At 38.9% G+C, this 23,598-nt stretch overlaps 1 protein-coding gene and 1 non-coding gene across 2 annotated transcripts in view; one reads left to right on the top strand and one right to left on the bottom strand.

Annotated features, from left to right (window-relative positions):
- Positions 1 to 475: 475 nt before the first annotated feature.
- CCDC170 (coiled-coil domain containing 170) overlaps positions 476 to 23,598 on the bottom strand; it is an 83,855-nt gene continuing 60,732 nt past the window's right edge. Inside the window, exons 9-13 of the mRNA XM_069489097.1 lie at positions 21,828 to 22,028; positions 16,993 to 17,166; positions 13,071 to 13,313; positions 3,746 to 3,982; positions 476 to 1,519 (exon numbers count right to left, since the gene is read on the bottom strand). Of these exons, the coding sequence (XP_069345198.1) occupies positions 1,319 to 1,519; positions 3,746 to 3,982; positions 13,071 to 13,313; positions 16,993 to 17,166; positions 21,828 to 22,028 (1,056 nt within the window). The 3' untranslated portion in view covers positions 476 to 1,318. The remainder of the gene's footprint in view (positions 1,520 to 3,745; positions 3,983 to 13,070; positions 13,314 to 16,992; positions 17,167 to 21,827; positions 22,029 to 23,598) is intronic.
- On the top strand, positions 3,544 to 3,650 carry LOC138396127 (U6 spliceosomal RNA). Its single transcript, XR_011235607.1, has one exon. It is a non-coding gene; the product is annotated as a U6 spliceosomal RNA (small nuclear RNA).

Raw genomic sequence — 23,598 nt, 5'->3', positions numbered from 1 at the left:
TTTAAGTATTTAGAGTATAACTATCAGTGCAGTTATCATGCTTAAAAAATTAAAAATAATTTCTAATATCATCTAGTTTTGAGTCCACATTCAAATTTACCCAATTGTTGCAAGAATATTTTATTCTGTTTTAAAATCCAAACCAAGATCCAATCTAGTTCCAACCTAAGTTTTAATTGCAATTGATTCTTTAATCTCTTTTAATCTAGAAGAAGCCAGTGCTTTGTTTATAATATTAGCTTTTTGATGACTCATGAACAGTTTGTTGTATATTTTTCATTTTCTCGTAATGTTTGGGTACGATAGATCTATTTTTTCCCTTTCATTTAATTAGACACTAGTGCTTCTATCAGGGACAATAAAAAATACATTTTAAATGGTAGAAATTTGATATATTGCCCCAAAAAGTAACACATTTTTCTCAGTGAAGTTAAGAATATGATTTCCTGTAAAACAGAAATCTAAAAAGAAGGCAAGAAGGGATAACAATTTACAATAAAATCCTGATCTTGGAAAAGTACCCTTGCTGTGAGTGCGTTTGATGTATCGGTGAGTAAGACTGAATGGTATTTCTTCATCTCGAAGGGCTGGGTTCACATTAAAGCTTTCATTCTTAAAAGACTGATATCATCCCTGTTCAAACATTAAAAATTACCACCAGATGCAATCTGATGGCAATATTTAAAACAGGTAAATTTCTTATAGGACCTCAGACCTACGCATATTTTACTGAAGTAAATTAGGTATATTGCTTTTTAAAGCAATTATATAGTTTACACTTATAAATCTGTCACTTTGGGACTTTACTGATCATGGGGATGTCTTCCTTCCTCTATGCAGGCAGTTTCTGCCAGCATCAGAGAGATTCTGAGAGATGAGACTGGGAAGTAGCTGAGAGGCACGGCCTTTGATGCAGAGCCCACTGCGTCCACCACTCACCAACTGCGACCTTGGGCAGGTAACACCGTCGTTAGTCCCAGAGAGGTTGTAAAATAAAAACATTAAAACTTCTCCACATGGTTATTATGAGAATTAAATTGGCTAGTCAAGCCCCTGACTCACAGTAGATACCCTATGAATGTTAGTTCCTTACTCCCAATTCCCTATCTAAATAATGCAATCCTATGTAAATAATGGTATTTGGTATTTATCAAAGCCGAGCACTTTTGAGATTCTTTTTTGCCAATGATGCTTTTTCGCTGTATCATCAAAGTATACAATGTTCACACACTGATCAAACTTCAGATACGTGGGAAACTGGTGACATTGGGAATTGTGTCCCATCTCTCGGTGCCACCTCCCTCAAGAGATGCACAGTTCAATGAAGAAGTTGTAAGTGGCTTTGTGGGTACCTATCTTGCCCAGGAGTCACATCTTTGAGGCAGGCACAGGTGACAAAGTGATGCTGATGTGAATGGATCAGTTTTTCCAGACACTTGACGATTTCATAGTCAGGAAGAGCGAGATTGGTCACATTCAAGCCTAGCATCTGGGACACGACCTCCCTGAAGTCCACCAGCTGCAAGATCAAACAGGAACACATAACTGGGAGAACAAAATGTATCACCTCAACTACTGCTGAGCCAAATGCAACAACAGCAACAGCAACAAACCTGTGGAAAACCCATATTTTCCCGAGGTAGGCAAATTATCTACCCTCTTTAGCTTTAGTTCTCTGAGCTACCAAATTCTAAGTCCCATCAGGTGCCAACCTTCAGAGATTTCATAACCACTTTTCTGATGAGCCAAGTAATGTGGTACTGAGTACTAAGTTAAGAATCCTGGTCAAGAAACCACAAATGAGACTCTGACCTCATTAAGACTCCATTTTCTCAACTCCAGGGTGGGACTCATCATATACCTACCTCAGAGGGCTGTTCTGAAATTTGGATCAAATGAAATAATGACAGTGAGTGTGTTGTGCATAGTAGGAAGTGCTATACACACGTTGGTGTGGTTGTGTCAATGGAAAGTAAGTACTTACACATTGGAATTTTAGCTGGGTGATAACCTCTTCAACTAAAAAGAGAAAATGGCAAGAAAGTATGAGCAGATAAAAGCAGGACTTCCAAACTATTATGAAAGCGCATCACACAGACTTCTGCCTCACAAGCTGTAACAGTGGACTGCTCTGGGACTACTATTTGTTGATCAGAAAAAGAAAAATGGGAGAAGGGGGATCATGGTTCAATTCACCTCATACCCCTTCAAACTCTCATGGCTGGTTTCTGTGGCTCTAGGCCAGTGCAGAAGCAGATAAATCAGGGATATCCAGCCAATGCCTCACTAAAAGTACACTCCATTTTGGAAGAGATGTGATCCAACTTGAAGACAGAGTTATGCCCAGGAGAATGCCATCCAAACATTCCCACTCCACACTCATTTACTTCCCAAACTCCTTCCCATGCAGAGTCCAATTTGGGAACTGTGACATTCTCTCCATCTGTGGTCTGAATGTTTGTGCCCTCTCACAATTCCTATGTTGAAACCTAATCAGCAATGGATGATGTTAGGAGGTGAGGTCTTGAGGGGAATAATTAGATCAGGAGGGTGGAGCCCTCATGAATGGGATGAGCGCCCTTATAAAAGAGACCTCAGAGATCTTGTCCCTTCCACCATGTGAGAACATAGCAAGAAGGTGTTGGCTCTGAACCAGGAAGCTGTCCTCACCAGACACCTTGATCTTGGACTTCCCAGCCTCCAGAACTGTGAGAAACAAATTTCTGTTGTTTCTAAGCCACCCAGTTTGTGGTATTTTGTTTTAGCAGCTTGAATGGACTAAGACACCAACCTAGTCCCCCTAAGGAAAATGTTTCCCTCAAACTTTTCCACCTTTTCCAATGTGGCCAGAGCTCTTAATTCCTGAGAGATTGTCTTTGTGAGAACACTCACTCTTATGGTTTGGCTTTCCCCAACTCTGTCTGACACATGAGCCAAAGCAGAGACAGCCAAAGGGAAAAAAAAATCCTAGGATCAGAGTCCACTCTATGCCCTTTTGAGCTTTAGAAGGAGAGTGAGATGAAAGCCAAAGCAATGGAGGTCAGGCTGCCCGGTACATGTTTCTTTATGTCTGACCTCCTGATGGACTCACAGATAAAATGCTCTTCCTTGCAACCAGTGAGCAAATAAGTACTTTTTTATGGCTTACATCTGTGCTTGGTTGGCTATCAAGTCTGGGTGCCATTGTTGGAGATTTGGAGCTGTTTCCTGCAACTGATCCCTGCTAGAGATAAAGCTTCCCTCTTAAGGCCAAAACCCGAGTTAATGTTAAAAGATCTGGGATGATGCAAACTTCAGAGGCAATCACTGAACACAACAAAAACCCTGCCATGACCAGAACCTGGTTTTTCACCAGCTTTCCACTGCCTTGATAAGAATATCTATTTCTTTCCTAAAATTCGTGCCATGAGAATATGAATTGTTTTCCTGAGTTGGGTAAATCATAATGGCTACTTAAGTGCCAAAAAGATGCCAGAGGGTGGACAGTTATGTTGAAATGATATAGAAAGCTTAGGAAATTGTTTTTGAAGAAATGTATGGCTAGTACTCGATTTAGGAGCACGTACACTAAAATTGGAATGATAAAGAGAAGATGAGCATGGCCCCTGTGAAAGAATGACGTGGAAATTGATGAAGAGTTCCACATTTAAAAAAAAAAAAAGTAAATTCATGAATAATTATCAAGCTTTTGAACTATCCTGTCATGTCTTAAACAAGAAGGTGTCACCACCAGATTTATACCCACCCGTTTTTCTCTCTTTTCTGCTTCTTCCAGAGATTTTTTTAGCGTCTTCATTTCACTGGTTACCACCTCTATCATGTTTCGGGCCCTTTCTTTATCCTCCTTTGCCTCATGCTCTGTAGTATCCAATTCTAACTTGACAGATTTTAGCTTTTTCTCAGCTTTCTCCTTCATTTTCTCCAGCTTGTCTCTGGATTTATTTAGATCTTCAATGGCTTTGGTCTGTTCCAAAGTTTTAATCTAAGAAGTGAAGAGAATGTCGAAAATGTTTTTTTTTTTTGTATTTATTTCGGAAAATTATATAAGCAAGACAAATCAGAAGTCAATAGAATTCACTGCATAGCTTTTTTATGAATAAAGAACAGAAAACATGTCTTACGACAGTTATAGTTTATCAACAACATAGCAGAGTACTCTCATTTGGAAAATCAATGAGATACAATTGTAGACAGCATGACTCCGGAGTTAGATATTACAGTGAAGCCTGCTGGTATGTACACACACACTCTTACGTGCTCCAAGAGCAAAAGCAACTTGCATTTGTTGCCCCTGCCAATGAGTGATCCCCACAATGTAAACGTTAGGAAGAGTGAAATGTCTCCTCTTCTCACAATGTATCCCAGAGGAGCCCCACTTAAAATCCCCTCAGCAAATCTTCACGACTGCTGTGAGGAAAATATACACTGGCAGTTTTTCAGAAGAAGTGTCTGAAGGTGGCAACTGTGTTCCACAGCAAACAAAGAAGGGGCGGGTGGTCCTTGCCTCTAAGAAGCTGTACAGGATCTTTTTTGTTTGTTTGTGGGTTTTTTTTTTTTTTTTTGATAGGGTCTCACTGTCACCCAAGTTGACCTAATCCACACTCTGAAGGTTCTTACTATCCCACTACAAAGTCAGAGGAAATGCTAGCAACTATGCTAAGATTAGGACATGATATGGAGCAGGTGTGATGGCTTGGGATATGGGTGTCCAGATAGAAAATCAGATTTGTAATGTCTTATGTGACTTCACTAAATTGAGGAAGCCTGAGTCAAAGACCTGCTGAACCCTAACTAGAAACCAGTTTTTATTTACTATATCACACACAACTTCTTAAAAAATTAAATTTCTTTTGCTATGTTCTGAATGTTTTTGTCCATCTCCCCTCCAAAATTTGTATGTTGCAATTCTAAACCCCAAGGTGATGGGGGGCCTTTGGAAGGTGATTAGGCAGCGCCTTCATGAATGGTATTAGTGCCCTTATGAAAGATGCTCCAGAGAGCTACCTTGCCTTTTCTACCACGTGAGGACCCAGCAAGAAGGTGCCATCTATGAGCCAGGAAGCAGGCCTTCACCAGACATCGAATCTGCTGGAACCCTTATCTTGAACTTCCCAGCCTCCAGAACACTGAGAAATAAATTTCTGTTATCCATAAGCTACCCAGTTTATGGTATTTTGTTGTAGCTGCCTTTATAGACTAAGACGGGGGTAGGGAACCTGCAGCCTTACCACATGTGGCCTTCTAGGTAACTTAAGTGCAGCCTTTTGACCGAATCCAGATTTTACAGAACAAATCCTTTTGTTTTTATTAATACATTTTTGTTCATCTTTTATATTTTTATTTTCAAAATGAACATATTTAAAATACCAAAGAATAAAATAAGTTTCAACGAAATAATCCTCCCATATTGACCAGCACAATTAGAACATTAGTGAGCCATAAAGGCTAAATTGACAGCTGCTGCGCTCATGATTTAGTTCTAACTCCCCCGCTCCCTGACTGGTGCCACTACCGCATGAGGCAGGTTGGCAAAAATTTATGGCGGTGGAGTACATCAGTCAGTTATCAGCTTTTGACAATGGTGCACTGTGTTTCTGTTTGAAGTGGAATTTCTGAGTAGTTACACAGCTTGACAGTATTTTTTAATTCTGTCTGCTTAATAGACCATCATGTCAAAGAAGACCAAGAGAACACTGAAGGAAGAAAACAGATTTTTTAAAGAGGATTGGAATTGCAATATTATCTTGTTTCTGCTAAAGATAAGATGATTTGCTTGCTTTTTGATACTGCAATATCAACATCAAAGAAATTCAATGCTCATCAGCATTATAACACTCATAAGGACCACAGATATTTTACATTAGAGGCAGAGGTGCAAAAGGTTGTATTGCAGAAATTAAAAGATGAAAAACAAAAGCAAAGACAATTCTTTCAAGCAGCAATAAGACCTGGAAATAATGCCCCTAAAGCAACTTATAAAATAGCTTATATACTCGGGAGAAAAGGGAAGTCATTCAGTGATGTAGAAATTGTGAAAGAATGTATTGTCGAAGTTGTAGGATGCTTGGGTCCTAATAACATTTCAAAGTACAAACAACTGTCTCTTTCAAGGAGAACCATAACTGATCAGCAGCATGAATCAGCCTTCAACTCAACAGAACAACTTCATGCAATACTTCAAAAGGAAAATATACATTATTCAACTGCTTTAGATGAGTCAACTGATACTACTGACTCGGCACAGGTTTTATACTTCATTTGGGTCATAACAGAAGGTTTTCTTTGCTATGATGAGTTACTCACTTCGGGCACTCTTGTGAACAGAAAACGGGGAATAGATATCTTCAACAACTTTAAACTGGACTGAATTTGGTAAATATAGTAGTGTATATATAGATGGTGCACTTCCATGACAGGAAAACATGAAGGGTTTATTGCACAGATTTTAAAAAGTATTAACAGATCCAGATGCTCTCATTTCTTTTCATTGTATCTTGCATCAGTAAAATCTCTGTGCTAAAGCTACTATTTTAAGTGGCACTTTGCAACAAGTTATTAATATAAGTGTTGTTAACTACTATATATATTCATTCAAATGCAACATGGCATCATCAATTTCGTAACATGCTAAAGTTGAAGATGAGGTATTCAGTGTGGATTTGCCATATCATTCTAAAGTGCATTGGCTATCACAGGGACAGGTGTTAGCCAGAATTTTACCTCTGCAAGAACAGATAGTTAAATTCTACGAAGAATGGAATCAGCAATGTGAATTATTGAAAGAAGATTTCTATAGGAATTCAGCATTTCTGTGTGGCATCATGTCAAATCAAAACGATTTGAATATTTCTTTGCAATGTAAACTAAGTCTATATATGATATGTGGCAAAAAAATTCAAGCATTTCAAAAGAACTATCTTTTTTCAAAACACTATTTCTTCAAAAGGAAATATCAGATGAACATTTTCCCCAGTTAGCAATGGTCATTGATGAGCAAGACGATATATGTGAATCATTTGGAGAATATGTAGCTGTTATACACCTGTTAATTGGAGAATACAATGAAAGGTTCACTGACCTTGAGAATCATGACATCACATTCAAATTAGCATTTCAGCCTCACCTAGTTGATATTACCAAGGCACCTAAAGAACTTGCAGATGGAATTTATTGAGCTCTCAGTAGATGACATTTTAAAGTCATGTTTGATGCTAAGAAAGATCCAGTTGAAATATGGAAAAATGTGGTAGAATACCCACGCTTTCAGCAATATGCCCAAAAAACACTGTCTTGCTTTTAACCACTTATTGCTGTGTATCTACATTCTCCTACCTAACCCAAATCAAGACTCCCTTAAGGTCATAAATGACTGATACCCATCTAGAGGATCAACTGAAACTGTGGACCTCCCTGCTGCAACCAAATATTCAAATACTTTCCAACAAAAATCAGACACAACATGGTCATTAAAAAGTTAGTTAACTTTAAAATTAACAGTTTTCATTTTTTGAAACTATTAGTACCTAGTAGTTAGACTTTTACAAAATAATCTACATTTTTAACTTCTAATTGAAGTTGCTTGAAAGCAGCCTTTTTGATTACAGCTAAATTAATGGGGCTTTCCAACATGAAAATGTTCCCCACCCCTGCACTAAGACATCTTTTTCCTCTAGAGATGAGGCTGATGCAGACATGCTTAGAGAGGTTCATTGAACTGGCTCCATCCAGAGGGGACAAAATCCTTTGGGTAAACTAACAACAACTATGGGACTTACGATTACTATTTGCATGCTATACATCTGATAAAGGGCTGATAACTAGAATCTATATAGAACTTAAAAAAATCAGCAAGAAAAAAATCAAACAACCCCATTAAAAAGTGGGCAAAGGACATGAAGAGAGACTTTTCAAAAGAAGATAGACTAATGGCTAACAAATATATGAAAAAATGGTCAATATCTCTAATCATCAGGGAAATGCAAATCAAAACCACAATGAAATATCACTTAAATCCAGTGAGAATGGCTTTTATCAAAAAGTCCCAAAACAATAAATGTTGGTGTGGATGCAGAGAGATAGGAACACTCATACACTGTTGTTGGGACTGCAAACTAGTGCAACCACTGTGGAAAGTAGTATGGAGATACCTCAAAGAACTAAAAGTAGAACTACCATTTGATCCAGCAATCCCACTACTGAGTATCTACCCAAAGGGAAGAAAACACATTCTATAAAAAAGACATCTGCATTCAAATGTTTATAGCAGCACAAGTGCAAAGATGTGGAAACAACCCAAGTGCCCATCAATACATGAGTGGATTAACAAACTGTGGTATATGTATACCATGGAGTACTACTCAGCCATTAAAAAAAAAAATGATGAACTACCTATTGTATTATCCTGGATGGTGCTGGAGCCCATTTGTCTACGGGAAGGATCACAGGAATGGAAAAACAAGCACCACATGTACTCACCATCAAATTGGTACTAATTGATCAAAACTAATGCGCACATATGGGAAGTAACATTGATAGGGTGTTGGGCAGGTGGGCTGGGGGAGGAGGGGATGGGTAAATCCACACCTAACAGACACAGTGCACACTGTCTGTGGGATGGGCACACTTGTTGGGTGCTATAAAGGCAATTTATGTAACCAAAGCATTTATACCCCCGTAATACTCTGAAATAGAAAAAGAAAGAAAGAAAAAAGACAGCATAAGAACTGCTGCAGCTTGGGAAATATGCAGACATAAAATGTAAAATGCCAACAGCTGGGGAAAAGGATTCTCAGTGAGCACTGGAGTCAATGAAATGGCACCAGTAGAGTAGACGTTTAAGACAAGGAAATGCCACCTACTAACAGCAGGTCTGCAGAGGCTGGCCTTGGAGATCATTTATGGATAGCAAGTTATCTAAAGCCTTATGTGATATGGACTGTATATTAGATACCAGTTTATCAGGGTCTTGTTAATGTGAATCCATGAGTGTGATGATTATATTGTGCTCATGTAGAAGAATGCCCTTGAGACGCATGGGAAGGTATTTAGGGATGAAGTGTCAAGATATTTGCAACTTATTCCCAAATGGTTTGGCAAAACTAAAATCAATCTCTCTCTCTCTCCCTTTCTCTTTCTCTTTCTCTCCCCACCCCCTCATTAGGCAAAATATAGTAATCAGTAAAATGTTAACAATCTATCTGAAGGCTAAAAGAATATCTACTATATTATTTTTGCAATTGTTCCATAGACTTCAAATTTTTCAAGACAAGAAGTTGGGAAATGGAATGTATTGATCATGGATTCTGTTAGTAAAAATTTTTTAATACATATGTATATGTATTTATAAATTATAGACATATACTGCTCAAAATAATATACTCTGTAGACTATCAAACATTTTACAAATTGAGGACATTACATTGATTAAATAAATATCAATGTTTAAAACAAAGTTACCTCCATTTAAAACAAACAGATTCCCTTCACATGCAAACTATCTCACTGCTGCAGGGAAAATCTGTGGCAAAACGGAAAGATTGTTAGAACTGGTGTGCTGGATTCAAGACCTTATACTAATGGAAGAAGAGATACATTCATCCCTTCTTTTCAGACTGAGAAAACATTTACTGTGGGCTATCTACCAAAGGGGATGGAACACAACTTGGAGAAATACAAGCTTATGAAATCAAGTCCTAATGAGAAGAATTTATTGCTGAAAAATATGAAACTTTATCACAATCCTCAGGGCTGCCTGAGTTCTTGTTGTCAGGAAGCAAGAGCAAACAGTAGAGTTCTGAGCCAAGCCACCAGGACAGAACTGGGAGCCAGCGGCATGACGAAGGCCTCAGCCTCCTAAAGTCAAACCCAACAACAGATTCCTGGGAGTAAGTTGGTTTCTTAAATATGCCTAAGGGAACTTCCCAGAGCCAACCCAGAGTTCAGTAAGAGACTATGTCCCTAATTTTCTTTTCCAATTGGACAGAACTGGTCATAAACAAGATTGATGTGCCACTCAGACCCTAGCAAGGATGGAGAACGTTCCAAGTGTGCTCCACTTTCAGTAAACACTGTATCTACTGTCTGCTTCCTAAGGGAATACATTTTAAAACCTACTGAACAACTCTCTCTCATGTTATAAGGGCCAAAGGCCCTGAAAGGGAAGGTAATTAAATTTAAAATCTGATGTGTTGGCTTCCCCAGAAGATCTAAATTCTCCAGTTGGAGAGTTTCAAGAAGCTGCATTGAAAACACCACCCAAAAGGAGCCAGGCACTGTGCACAAGCTCCCTGAATGGGGAGGGACAACAAAGTGGGGGAGTCTCCCCATGGCCCAAATAGAAGCTGTAACCCTCCCTGAAGAAGACCACAAAGATTTTACTAAGTAACAGAAATCATGAAATTGGCTGACTCCAGACCCAGCATCCACCTCTTCCACAAAGAAGGACCAAAACAACAAATAGATAGCTACATGTTGAATACGGTTTCTAAGGAAGAACACTGGAATTCAGCAAGACACAGAGACACTATGAGGCACAGAGGCTCAAGATGGCAGCAGAGAGAGGGAAGCAAAGCAGCTGGCCAGAACTGGTTCACAGCCAAGTGGGACACCTCATTGTAGGGAAAAGATAAGTGGTAGATCCCCAGAAGTCCATATTCATACCACAGACACCTGCAATCCTAGTTACAAGAGAGGCCCATAGACCTAACAGGACCCGAACCCAGGATAAGGAGCTGCCTGGAGTTCACAGGACGGCATTATTCCACAGAGGGAATTCATGCTGATTTGCCTGCACTCCCTAGGAATGCTACAGCATGGCATAGAGTCTTCACCCAGGACAGAGGAGGCCAAAGTACACACGCCCCAGAGTCTGAAAGCCACCCACCCAGGGACTATTGCCACCCCTACTGGCAATGCCACCCCCTCCAGTGAGGGGGCTGTCCAATGTCTGTATGTGCCACCCAGGGACCCAAGGATTGGCCAACCCAATGTCTTCCACCCCAGCAAAGCTGAGCCACAGCCTCTACAAACAGCCACAGCCAAGGACACTGAGGCACTCACAGACACTGCTAACACTGACTACAAACAAAGAAATCATATGGTGACTACACTACTGTGCCTACCCAGAAACAAAGCCAAAGCACCCTACCCAAGCAACACTATTGGACATATCTACAGGGAAAAAAAAAAGTCTTTCCTATGAAAGCTAAACCATAGAACTGGAAGAAATGATTGTTCTACCAGATACACAGATATCAACATAGGGAAACAATATACATGAAAAGGCAACAAAAAAGAAAACAGTTCATGATCTAAATGAAAAATTGAACAAAGACACAGATATCATTTAAAAAGGGATCAAACAGAAATCTTCGAACTCAAGAATCCAATGAATAAAATAAAAAACATAACAACACTTTAACAAAAGACTAGATCAAGCAGAAGAAAGAATTTCTAAATTTAAAAACAAGTCTTTTAAAATAACCCAGTCAGACAAAAAAGAAAAGAAAAAAGAATGAAAAACAATGAAGAAAGCTTACATGACATATGGAGCACCATTAAGTGAACAAATATTCACATAATGGAACTTACAGAAGAAGAAGTAGAGGAAGGGGGGAAAAACCTATTAAATGGAATAATGGTTGAAAACTTCCCAAGTCTTGGGGCAGATATGGACAGCCAGATACAGGAAGCTCAAATATCCCAAATTATATTCAACCCAAAGAGGTCCTCTCTGCATTATAGTCAAACTGTCAAAACTCAAAGACAAAGAGAGAATTCTATAAACAACAAAAGAAATCCCATCTAGTCACTTACAAACAAACAGAAAATTTGAGACAAACAAGACAAACAGACAAACAGAAGATTTCTCATCAGAAAACTTAGAGGACAGGAGAGAATGGGATGATATATTCAAAGTGCTGAAAAGAAAAAAAAAAAACCCTAACAACCAAGAATACTGTACTCAGCAAAGTTATCCTTCATTAATGAAGGAGATATAAAGTATTTCACAGACAAGCAAAAACTGAGGGAATTCATCACCACTAGACCAGTCTTACAAGAAATTCTTAAGGGAGTCCTAAACTACCATCATGAAAACACACCAAAGTATAAAACTCACTGGTAAAGCAAACACACAAATCAGGAAGAGTAAAGAACTCAAATGATACCACTACAGAAAACCAACAAACTGCAATGATAAACAAGAAGAGAGAAAGAAAGGAACAGAGGATATACAAAACATCCAGAAAACAATTAACAATATGACAGGAACAAAATCTCACATATCAATAATAACGTTGAATGTAAATAGATTAAATTTTCCACTTAAAAGATACAGACAGGCTGAATGGAGGAAAAAAACATGATCCAACTACATGCTACCTACAAAAAAACTCACTTCACCTGGAAAGACACATACAGACTGAAAGTAAAGAAATGGAAGAAAATATTCCCTGCAAATGGAAACCAAAAGCAAGCAGGAGTAGCTATACTTATAACATATAAAACAAACTTTAAGTCAAAAATAGTAAAAGAGACAAAGAAGGTCATTATATGATAAAGGGATCAATTCAGCAAGAGAGTATATAACAATTCTCAATATACGAGGGCTATCCAGAAAGTATCCAGCCATTGCTAATATAATGAGAACATACTACATGGCTGGATACTTTTCGGACAACCCTTGTATGTGCAACCAATGCTGGAGAACCCATATATATTAATATAAAGCAAATATTACCATATCTAAAGGGATACAATGACAATGGGTCAATGAAAAAATTAAGAAAAATTCTTGAAACAAAAATGGAAATACCACACACCAAAATTTATGGGATACAGTAAAAGCAGTACTGAGAGGAAAATTTATGACAATAAATGCCTATATCAAAAAGTAGAGAGATATGTACTCTGATTTGTGTGATTTTTACATTTTCCCCACAACTCTAGAAAATTGGAGGAAGTTTTCATCTTTCTTTTTCTGGTGTGCCTATTACAAGGCTACTATTCTTTTGCATAAACTTTGATGGTAACTAGCAAAAAGCAATAAGGAAATGAAGCCAAGCCCTTGCCTTAAGCTCACTGGTGTCAGCCAGTTTGGCTTTGAGCTCAGTGTTTGATTCTTGACATTGGCTCAGCTCCCTCTGCAGCCTCTCCACCTTCTTCTGTAACTTCCTCGTGGTGAGATGTGCTTCATCCCTCTCCACGGCCAAGGCTGTGCGCACCTGCTTCTCCTCCTCCAACTGGACTATTTTCTGCCGGAGCAGGTTCATGTGCAGTTCTTTGCTCTCCAGTCTTTCTTTCTGAGTCTTTAGCTGGTTTGATACAAACAGGGATTTTTTTAAAATAATAATAATAATAATTGAACAGTCAGTAAATATAAGTGAATTACCCAGATAATGTTGATCTTCATCTACACTTCAATAAGACTCATTTGTAAGCCATCAAAAAAGGTCATTGAGTTTCTTTTCCTGGCTGCATTTTTTTATTCATACCTTTTCCAAGAATTAATTTTGTAGCTGCAAAGTATGAGACAAAACAGCCACAGAAAATGGCAGAGGAGTTGGCTTTCAACATGTGATTCTCTCCAACATTATATGCATAATAATAAAAATGTGAAATTACTTTTAAGACTACTAAAATGGGCTTATCAAGAGCAGAATATAATAAGACAGAGAGACAAAATCCTCCCAACGTCTAATGGCCACAATGAGATGAACTGGTGTTTTCTGAAACAAGACAGGATACAAATTCATATTATAAATGTAGACTTGCTAATGTCAATCTCTTAGAACTGACTGAGTGGCCCCCTACATGAAAGTTAATATATTTTCAAAGTAAGATATATTGGCTGGGCGCGGTGGCTCACGCCTGTAATCCTAGCACTCTGGGAGGCCGAGGCGGGTGGATCGCTCAAGGTCAGGAGTTCGAGACCAGCCTGAGCAAGAGTGAGACCCCGTCTCTACTAAAAATAGAAAAAAATTATATGGACAACTAAAAATATATATATAGAAAAATTAGCCGGGCATAGTGGTGCATGCCTGTAGTCCCAGCTACTCGGGAGGCTGAGGCAGGAGGATAGCTTGAGCCCAGGAGTTTGAGGTTGCTGTGAGCTAGGCTGATGCCACGGCACTCACTCTAGCCTGGGCAACAAAGTGAGACTCTGTCTCAAAAAAAAAAAAAAAAAAAAAAAAAAAACAAAGTAAGATATATCAAAGAGATTTTTAAGAAAACTTTTCTTATATATTTAAAATCTTAGAAATAAAAGGGACTTCATGAAAGTTCATTGGTGTCTTTGTTACATGTCTGGCCTGTAAGAACCACAAACCAAGCAGGAAACAGGTCCTCAAACATCATTTATCACTGGCAATCAAATTTGACAAAGGAAATTAGAGCGATTTTTAGAAAACGACTACGGACTATAAGAGGAAAAAAAAAAAAATCTTCCTGGGCTCCACATGTCATAATTAGTGAGTGGAATATTAAGTACAGAACCTCTGTCGTCAGTTACAAATATTAGAATCACGTAGAATTACTGAATGTTCCAGCTGAAGATCGTCACATTTTCCCTCGTTATCTACTCTGCGTTTGTAACGTGTCAGAAGCACTTACTGAAATGCCGCATTAAGAATCCTGCCTCATCTATACATCTGATAAAGGGCCAATATCCAGAATCTACAAAGAACTCAAACAAATCAGCAAGAAAAACAAAAACCCCCAAACAACCCCATTAAAAAATGAGTGAAAGACATGAACAGAAGTTTTTCAAAAGAAGATAGACAAATGGCCAAGAAACATAAAAATGTGCTCAACATCACTAATCATCAGGGAAATGCAAATTAAAACCACAATGAGATATCACCTTACTCCTGCTAGAATGGCTTTTATTAAAAAGTCTAAAAACAATAGATGCTGGTGTGGATGCAGGGAGAAAGGAACACTTATACACTGCTGGTGGGACTGCAAATTAGTACAACCCCTCTGGAAAACAGTATGGAGATTTCTCAAAGAACTAAAAGTAGACCTACTGTTCAGTCTAGCAATCCCACTACTGGGTTATATACTCAATGGAAAAGAAGTCATTTTATCAAAAAGACACCTGAACTTGAATGGTTATTGCAGTACAATTCACAATTGCAAAGACGTGCGAACAACCCAAGTGCCCATCAATACATGAGTCGATTAATAAATTGTGATATATGTATACCATGGAGTTCTACTCAGTCACAAAAAACAATGGTGATCTAGCACCTCTTGTATTATCCTGGATAGAGCTGGAACCCATTCTACTAAGTGAAGTATCCCAAGAATGGAAAAACAAGCACCACATGTACTCACCATCAAATTGGTATTAACTGATCAACACTTAAGTGCACATACAGTAATAACATTCATCGGGTGTCAGACAGATGGGAGTGGGGAGGAAGGGATGGGTATATACACACCTAATGGGTGTAGTGCACACCATCTGGGGGATGGACATGCTTGAAGCTCTGACTCGGGTGGGGCAAGGGCAATATATATAACCTAAACATTTGTACCCCCATAATATGCTGAAATAAAAAAATTTTAAATTGAAAATAAAAAAAAAAAAAGAATCCTGACTCACACTGGCAGCTATGTCCGTGCCCAGATCACTTTTAGTATTTCCCTAACCAAAATCCCTTTCATGAGCTTCTTCATGGCAAATTCCTCTTTATTGCAATGTACACTGGTAAGTTCTGAACACTGGTAATTTTAATAATTATATAATTCTTAAAAAAGAATGGGATTGGATATGGACAAAATAGATCAATTATTGAGAACTTCAGAAAGCTCAATTTAATGTGTCTGACAGTAATAGGGCTTGTCTGCTATCTTTTATAAAATATTTCTCAAGATGCAGTCAATGGAGAAGAGGCCAAATATGAATAAAGTATCTTCTATGAGCCAAGATTTCAAGAATGTTATTTATTGAAAACTAACAACCCCTTGGGGTAGATATCATCCCCATCTTCAATATGAGGAAATAGAGACAGAGAGGTGTATGATTTGTCCAAGGTCACACAGCTTAATGGAGCCTAATTGGGAACCCAGATGTGATTCATTACACAGACTCTACACTACAATTCTACCATAGAATTTTCTAAGAACTATTATAAGAAAACATCTGTGTTTTCCTATTTCTTTCCCCAATACCATGATTATATGAGTAATGATTACATTTTATCCCTTTCATCTATTCATTAATTTAGTCTAAACTCTTTCTAACTCTTCCTTTGAATGAATGAAAAGTAAGCCCTTCGCTCTCTACTTTCCAGCTTATGGAGGCAGAAACTGCTAGATGTTTTCCCAGTTCTCCTCTTCTTCCAAAGTAATAGAAACTGTGGGGTTTTTTTTAGCCATTTAGGCAAATGGCTACCCAGAAAAAAGGCTACCTATGCAAGCCTCCCTTGCAGCTAGGTTTGACCATCAGAACAGATTCTGGCCATGGGATATATAGTTCTTGCAGCAAATTCTGGGAGCCTTTTTCAAAAGACACCTCTTGCATATTCTTTTGTATCCCTCTTCCTCATCCTTTTCCTCGCTTTTGCCTAGAACACAGATATGATGGTCCTATTTTGACCATGAAGATAAGGACCACCCTAGGGATGGGAAATTAATGAGCTGAAATGAGCCTGGTTCCTTGAAGACTTTACAGAGCAGAGCTGCCACACCAGCCCTAAGCTGCCTATCTCCAAGAATTTGTGTAAGAAGAGAAAAAAAAAAAAAAACATTGCTTGTTTAAGCCACTGTTATTCAGGCTCTCTGATACTCACAGTGAAACATAACCTTAGGTGATAGATACACTTACCTATTCTTCAGAGTTGAAATTGAGCCTCAAATCCTAAATACTTATTTTATAATATATTTCCTAGCCACTCTGGTAAATATGGTGGGGGTAAGTTATTTTTCAATATTTGGGTTTTTCAGAAATTCCTTCTCTCAGAGCTAGCAAGTTTTAATATCCCCTACCTTTCTCTGCAAATTGTAGGCAACGGTCTTGCTTTCAATGACTGCATTGCTCTCGAGACGGACCAGCTGCTCTGTACGAGCTAAAACTACATCCAGGCGCATGTCAAAACCAAGTTCAGCAGCCATCTGGTCCAATTTCATTTTCTCTGAAAGCTGATCCAGAAATGTAAGATACTAAGCCCAAGAACAAAAAATGAAAATGAGACAAAAGGTAAAAGTTAATGGGTGATCTCACAGTATGCTTCACTTTCTCCCAAGCTTACAGGTAGTTCTCTTTAAACCCAGCACAGAGCCTGGACTCTGACCCCAATATTTGGTGTTGAATTTCTGAACCACCCTGTCAGTTTCCTGCCCTTTCCTTGTTCAAATACTCTTGACTGTCCCAGTCAGTGACCTTGACGTTCAACCTAATATTATACACTCTTTTTAACCCTGTCGTATGGCAAATTTGGCTATGTCCCTGATTACACCCTTATCTTTCTGCTTTGGCAACATTCTGCTGCCACCATGCCCCTCCCAGGTAACCCAATCTCTGAGACCCACCCATCCATGCACCTTCCATGGGAATTTTTCCCACCTAACTGGGCCCTGGCCTCAAAGGTGGAAACTGCCAACTTAAGCAATTGCTACTCCACTCTTCTTAGGCTCTACATATTACTCCAAACTCCAAGCTCTCCATACAAACAGTATTTGGACAACATTTTGGTTTGATTATTTTTTTCATTAAAAAGTTTTAGAAAGTGTCTTTAAAGGTGTTTAAAAGTTAAATGAACAGCATCATAAAATAGAGGAAGGAATAGAAGGAAGTTAAGGTTCATATTTTAACAGGCTAAAGTTATAAAACTATTTAAGGGTCTTCCTTACTTGATTTCTGTGGCTTATCTGGCCATGCCCAGACATAGAATAATGCTTACTAAGTGCTTGCTGGATAAGTAAATCAATCAATGAGCTTTCTGTATTACAATTTTATGATTTAGGTTCTATCTTTGATATTTTCTTCTGATCGCAATAACTTTTCATTCATCTGACATTTGCAGGCAATTAAATGTCTAAATAAATATAATTTCCTGCTTACTGAAGCATACTGGCTTAAAGCCCAGAACTATCTATATTTTAATCATCAGGACAAAATTATTTGTATATTTTCTAATTTTCTTAAATACCATCCATATGAATATGATTTTATCTCTTCTTTGTAAGTCACAGTCACTACAAATATCACTCACTGTATTGCACTACAAAACCACAGGTTGCTTTTGTCTCTGCATCACCAGGTTATCACTTCTCAATGCTGTATCAGCTCTCCCTTTGGAATTTTGATTTCTAATCCGTGTGCAAAAAGTGACCTAACTGCTATTGCTTGTATTTTACATAAAATAGAGTCATTACCTTTTATGAGAAGGTATGAAAGGCTCTTTTATAATTTCTACATATAACCCATCCACTTAGCATGCAAGGACTGCAACAGACAAAAAAGGATTAAGACAAGACCAAGCCAAGACCCCACAGAAGAGGTGCCCATTTCAAGGATCTTGGCTATCCCTCCAAAGATTAAGGTTACTGGAAACTTTTAACTCCATAGAAGGGAAGGATTACTGTCTATTTTGTTAATTTGAATAACAGTTTAGCATAAATATTAATAAGAAACTATGCATTCTACTCTCTTTTGTTCAGCCTAGATTACCTGCCTTTAGCATTTAAGCTCTGTACAACCTTGCTTCTCAATTTTACAAGATACTATCCTTACTAGGATGTTCATTTCACATGCAGTTATCTACAAAAAATTCACCATGGACAGAATTCACTTATACAATTTGTTTTCGTTACTGAGAGTCATTTGGGCATAATCCCAATTAAAATTAGTGATTCATTTATACTGAAAGAAGGGAAGAGATATCAATCCACCTGAAATTCTTGCCTTTCATATATTTCTTCTGTAATTCAAATAATAGTTATTGACTCTCTAGGTCCTGGAGAAACACAGAAAAAAAAAAAAAATTCCCTGGCCTCCAAAATCCTGGACTATTTAAAGAAGAAAAATGCAAACATTGTCCAGGAAGGGTACAAAGTTGTGTGAAGGAGGCAGGCACACGGTGTTTGGGGAGCCTGAGGAAGGAGAAGAAGGCTCTCAGGGAAGGCTTTCAGAGGAAGTGATACTCGAGCTGAATCTTGAAGAGAGAGTCATTGCAGGTGAAGGAGGTGAGGGCAAAATGGGAGGCAGCCAAGGGGGCAGATGAGTGTTGTTACAAACTTGAATGTGGGTGTCTTTAGGCTCAGCAATCCCTCACCACAGACCCCACCAGGGTCCTGCCAGTCGCGGACGGCCTCTGAGTTTGCCCCTGTTGGCGGAGAGATCGCAGAGGAGAGGGGAGAAGGAGAGAGCAACTGGCCGGCTCACGGAATTCCAGGCCATGGAGAAAGAAGGAATCTGTACCTGATCCTGAGGGCCACAGAAAGCCACTGGCCAGTTTTAAGATGGAGAAAGATAAATATTCAGCGTGCATTTCATTAAAATGGAGAAAAAATTTGAGGGGTGGAGACCAGAGCAGAGGGCTCAGTTGGAAGGTCGTTTCCCTGGTCCATGTGAATGAGCACGATGCTCAGGACAAAGCACCGCTACGGGGTGTAGAGAAGGGGAGGTGCTGGAGAGGTAGTAAGGAGACAGGATCTATGGGGCTTAGGCATTAACTAAAAAGAGGGAAGCGTTGAGATGGCTTAGGCAAATGGAGGCAGATGACCACCATTACTGAAGCAAAAGGGGTGAATGTGAGGAGAGGTCACTGCTGTTTAAAATACATTGAGGTGCTCATGGACCATCTGAGGGGAGCTGTCCAGCAGGCAGTTAGATTGCTTTCTGATGTACGCTACTATCCTCAGATGTAGTATTTCTTTTCAAAATCATAATTTCAACCAACACACCTTTTCAGATATCTAATAGAAAAAACTTCCTTTGCCCTCCCAAATTTCTCAAATCTATCCCCATCTTCGTTCACAGAACCACTCCTTGGTCCAGACCTCTATTATCTTCTGATCTGGACTATTCCAGGAATCCTCTAACTGGGCTCCCCGCTTTCAGCTCCAGACCCTCTGAGCCAGTCTGCCTTGACAGAAACCTTTCCTTTATTCAGAAACCTTCTATGGCTCCCCATGACCTATACGATGACACCTGAGTAGTTGATCTGACCTACCTCAGCTGTTCCTACCTGCCTCCAGGCCGTCTCATGCCTCTGGCCTCTCCAGGCCTCCTGCTCCAGTCACCCTGCACCTCATGCGTTTCTGGAGCCACCATCTCACACCTCCCGTCCTTCTTTGTTCCTGCTGTTCCTTCTACCTCAAATTCCTTCCCACCTCTTTTGCCTGACAAATTCCTACTCATTCTTTAACCCTTCTCTCAAATGTCACCTCTTCCATGAAGATGGCTCTTTCCTCACTCGGGAATAGGAAAGGAGTCATTGCTCCTTTTTCAGAGTTCCTGTTGAATTTCATACCCATTCCCACTATAGCACTCATTGTGCTAATCGTGCCCTGATCTACCTGTTTCCTCCATTAGACCACAATTTTCCATGGATGCCTTTAGTGCATCCTTGCATATCCAACCTCAATGTTAGTATGGTGCTTCCTCAATTTTTTTTAAGTACAGAAGAATGAAAATGAGTGAGTTTCTTGAGTATAGGTATTTTAACCTAAGCATATTTTTCATGCCAAATTCTGCACCTATGCTCTTGATCCCGTTGCCTGCACCTTGCCTCCCATGGACTCTTTCAGTCCATAAGCACTTACCTCCCTTTTTTTTTAATCCTGTTTTTCACGCCTACTGCTTCCTGCCTCTTTTTTCCTTTGGCCACCAGACATTGCAGTCTGTTCATAAGTCACTCTCCTGTCCCTTTCTATCATCTCTCAGCCCGAAGCAAACTGGCTTATTCTCCACCATTGTACCAAAACTGCCTCTCGGAGGTCGCTGAAGCTCTCCCACACTCAAACCCTCAATGTGGACTCCTTCTCTTCTCCCTCAACTCTCCTCTCCCACTGGGCTGTTGGCACCATCACTTCTGAGCCTACACATCCTGCAATCTCAGCTCCACAGAGACATCACGTATCTTTCTGAGATACTGCAACATTTGCAATCACTTATCACACTTCATACTCTACAGGGTGAAGAGTGCTCCAGCTTCATAATCCAAGTCATTCCAGTCTTCTCTCTTGCCACAGACCCACAAATCATACCACCTGTCCAGCCACATGCAGTTAACCACTCTGCATTCTCTGAATACACCACGCACTTGCAAGATTTCATGCGTTTGTTCAAACTCTTTCCCCTACAGTATTTGTCTGTTCTCACCACTATAATCCTACTTATCCTTCAAAGATGAATTTAATTATCTCCTCCCCTACAAAATCTTCCCTTTATCCAGAAGTTCCTACAGCACTTCATGAATTCTACACATCTATTATAACACTTATAATCTCATAGTCCAGCAAATTATCTGAATATCTGTCTCCTCTATTGAATTAAGAGCCTTTTAAGATCAGGAACTATGTATTATTAATCATACTTTAGCACCTCAAACCTTCAGGGCCCCATATATAATGCACATTTAATAAATACTTGTTGAAAAAATAAAAAAACTAATTACATATTAAGTAAATAAATAAATACTTGAATTTATTTGCATCAAAAAAGCTCTGAACAATAGGAAGAGACCCATTGTTCCTTGAAATTTGCTCATGACCTAGCATTTAACCAGTCTAAGTACTGTAAAATTCAGAATATCTCAGGTAAAATTTTACACTGCAACAGATGCTTCCACCCATAGACATGCCCTCAAGATTATTACTTTTTGTTTCTCAAGATTTAAGTCGTCTCGCAAAACATCTCTAGAAACTAGCTCTTCTTCCAGGTGTGTCAGCTGACCCTGAAGAGTCTCCAACTTGTTCTCTGCTTTCTGGGCCCTCTGAAGAGCTTTCTGGTGAAAAGCAGACTCCTTTTCCAACTGTTCCACAAGCTCGGATATTTGGGCTTCAAGCTGGGAGACCATCTGGAAAAAAGAAACAGAATAATGATAAACCTCGTTTAAAGATGCAAAAAAGTGCTAAAATCCAGTGCTTAGCCTAAGCCACAAAACTGTTTATGACACCAGCTTCCAGATTTTTTGTAAAACTTAAATTTAAAATAAGTAATTGATAGCTGCATTTGCCTCTGAAATAAATCTGCATTTATTATGTAATAAAATATTTTGATTGGTATTTTTAATTTTTATATAATTCCTTCAACAAGTTAATGGATAATCATTTATAAATAACATTTACTTACCTTCAAAACTTTAATTTAGGAGTTTCAAAGGTTAGTTGGAAAGAGTTAAGATAAAAGGTACTTTAAAAATCTACAAAAGAGTCATTCCCCAGAGAAACTCTCCCACCACATATAGTTGATGAAAAGTGAGTTAATCTTGATAAGAAACCTTGAGGCATTTTGGGAAATTCAAGGGCACAAATATATTTTTTCAAACTTTTTTCCAACCTTCTATAGAGTGTTGGTTGCACATGCCCCAAACTCCAGTCATATTGACTACACTACATACTTATATAGTAATATTATCATTTGAGCATTTGAAAGGTCAAAATCTCTTTAATGTGGTGATTCCAACTAGGGTAACAGCAATGTTCTAGAGGGCAGGGGAACAGAATCCTGTCTCCTCTTCTGTAGCATATAATCATTGCCCCTCCATTAAAGCCCACAAGACTCTCCACAACACCCCTAATTTGCCCAGTGGTCCCATCTTTCTCAAGAGTCCCTTTCTTTGTCCAGCCATCCCCTTAAATCAAGAGCATAAGTTTACCAAAGACCTCAGGTGCACTTTCACAATACTCAAGTTGACTTTACTAAATCCAGTTTTCGTAATATGTTGAACTCAATAAAACCACCACATCTGGGGTGATAGATTTGTTTCCTTCTGATAGTTTATTTTGGAAGAGGAAAGGAAAAGACTAGTGGATATTTACATTACACTACAGTACCATTCTCATAGACATTGAAACATCCTGACTGGTTTATATTATTTACAGAAGCCATCTCCATAACATACAAGTCCAAGGTAAAGCAGAAAGTACTGATGTAGAAGCTGCAGCAAGTTATCCAGAAGATCTAGCTAAGGTCATTAATGAAGGTGGCTACACTAAACAACACATTTTCAATGTAGACAAAACAGCCTTCTATGGGAAGATGCCATCTAGGACTTTCACAGCTAGAGAGGCGAAATCAATGCCTGGCTTCAAAGCTTCATAGGACAAGCTGACTCTTGTTAGGGGCTAACACAGCTGGTGACATTAAGTTGAAGCCAATGCTTATTTACCATTCTGAAAATACTAAGGCCCTTAAGAATTATGCTAAATATACTCTGCCTGTGCTCTATAAATGCAACAACAAAATCCTGGATGGCAGTAGATCTGTTTATAGCATGGTTTGCTGAATATTTTAAGCCCACTGTTGAGATCTACTGCTCAGGAAAAAAGATTCCTTTCAAAATATTACTGCTCACTGACAATGCATCTGGTCACCCAAGAGCTCTGATGGAGATGTACAAGGAGATTAATGTTGTTTTCATACCT

Source organism: Eulemur rufifrons, chromosome 15, assembly GCF_041146395.1.
Source record: "Eulemur rufifrons isolate Redbay chromosome 15, OSU_ERuf_1, whole genome shotgun sequence".
In the NCBI taxonomy this organism is placed as follows: domain Eukaryota; kingdom Metazoa; phylum Chordata; class Mammalia; order Primates; family Lemuridae; genus Eulemur; species Eulemur rufifrons.
The sequence above is the reverse complement of the archived record's forward strand: the minus strand, read 5'-3'. Positions and strand labels throughout refer to the sequence as shown.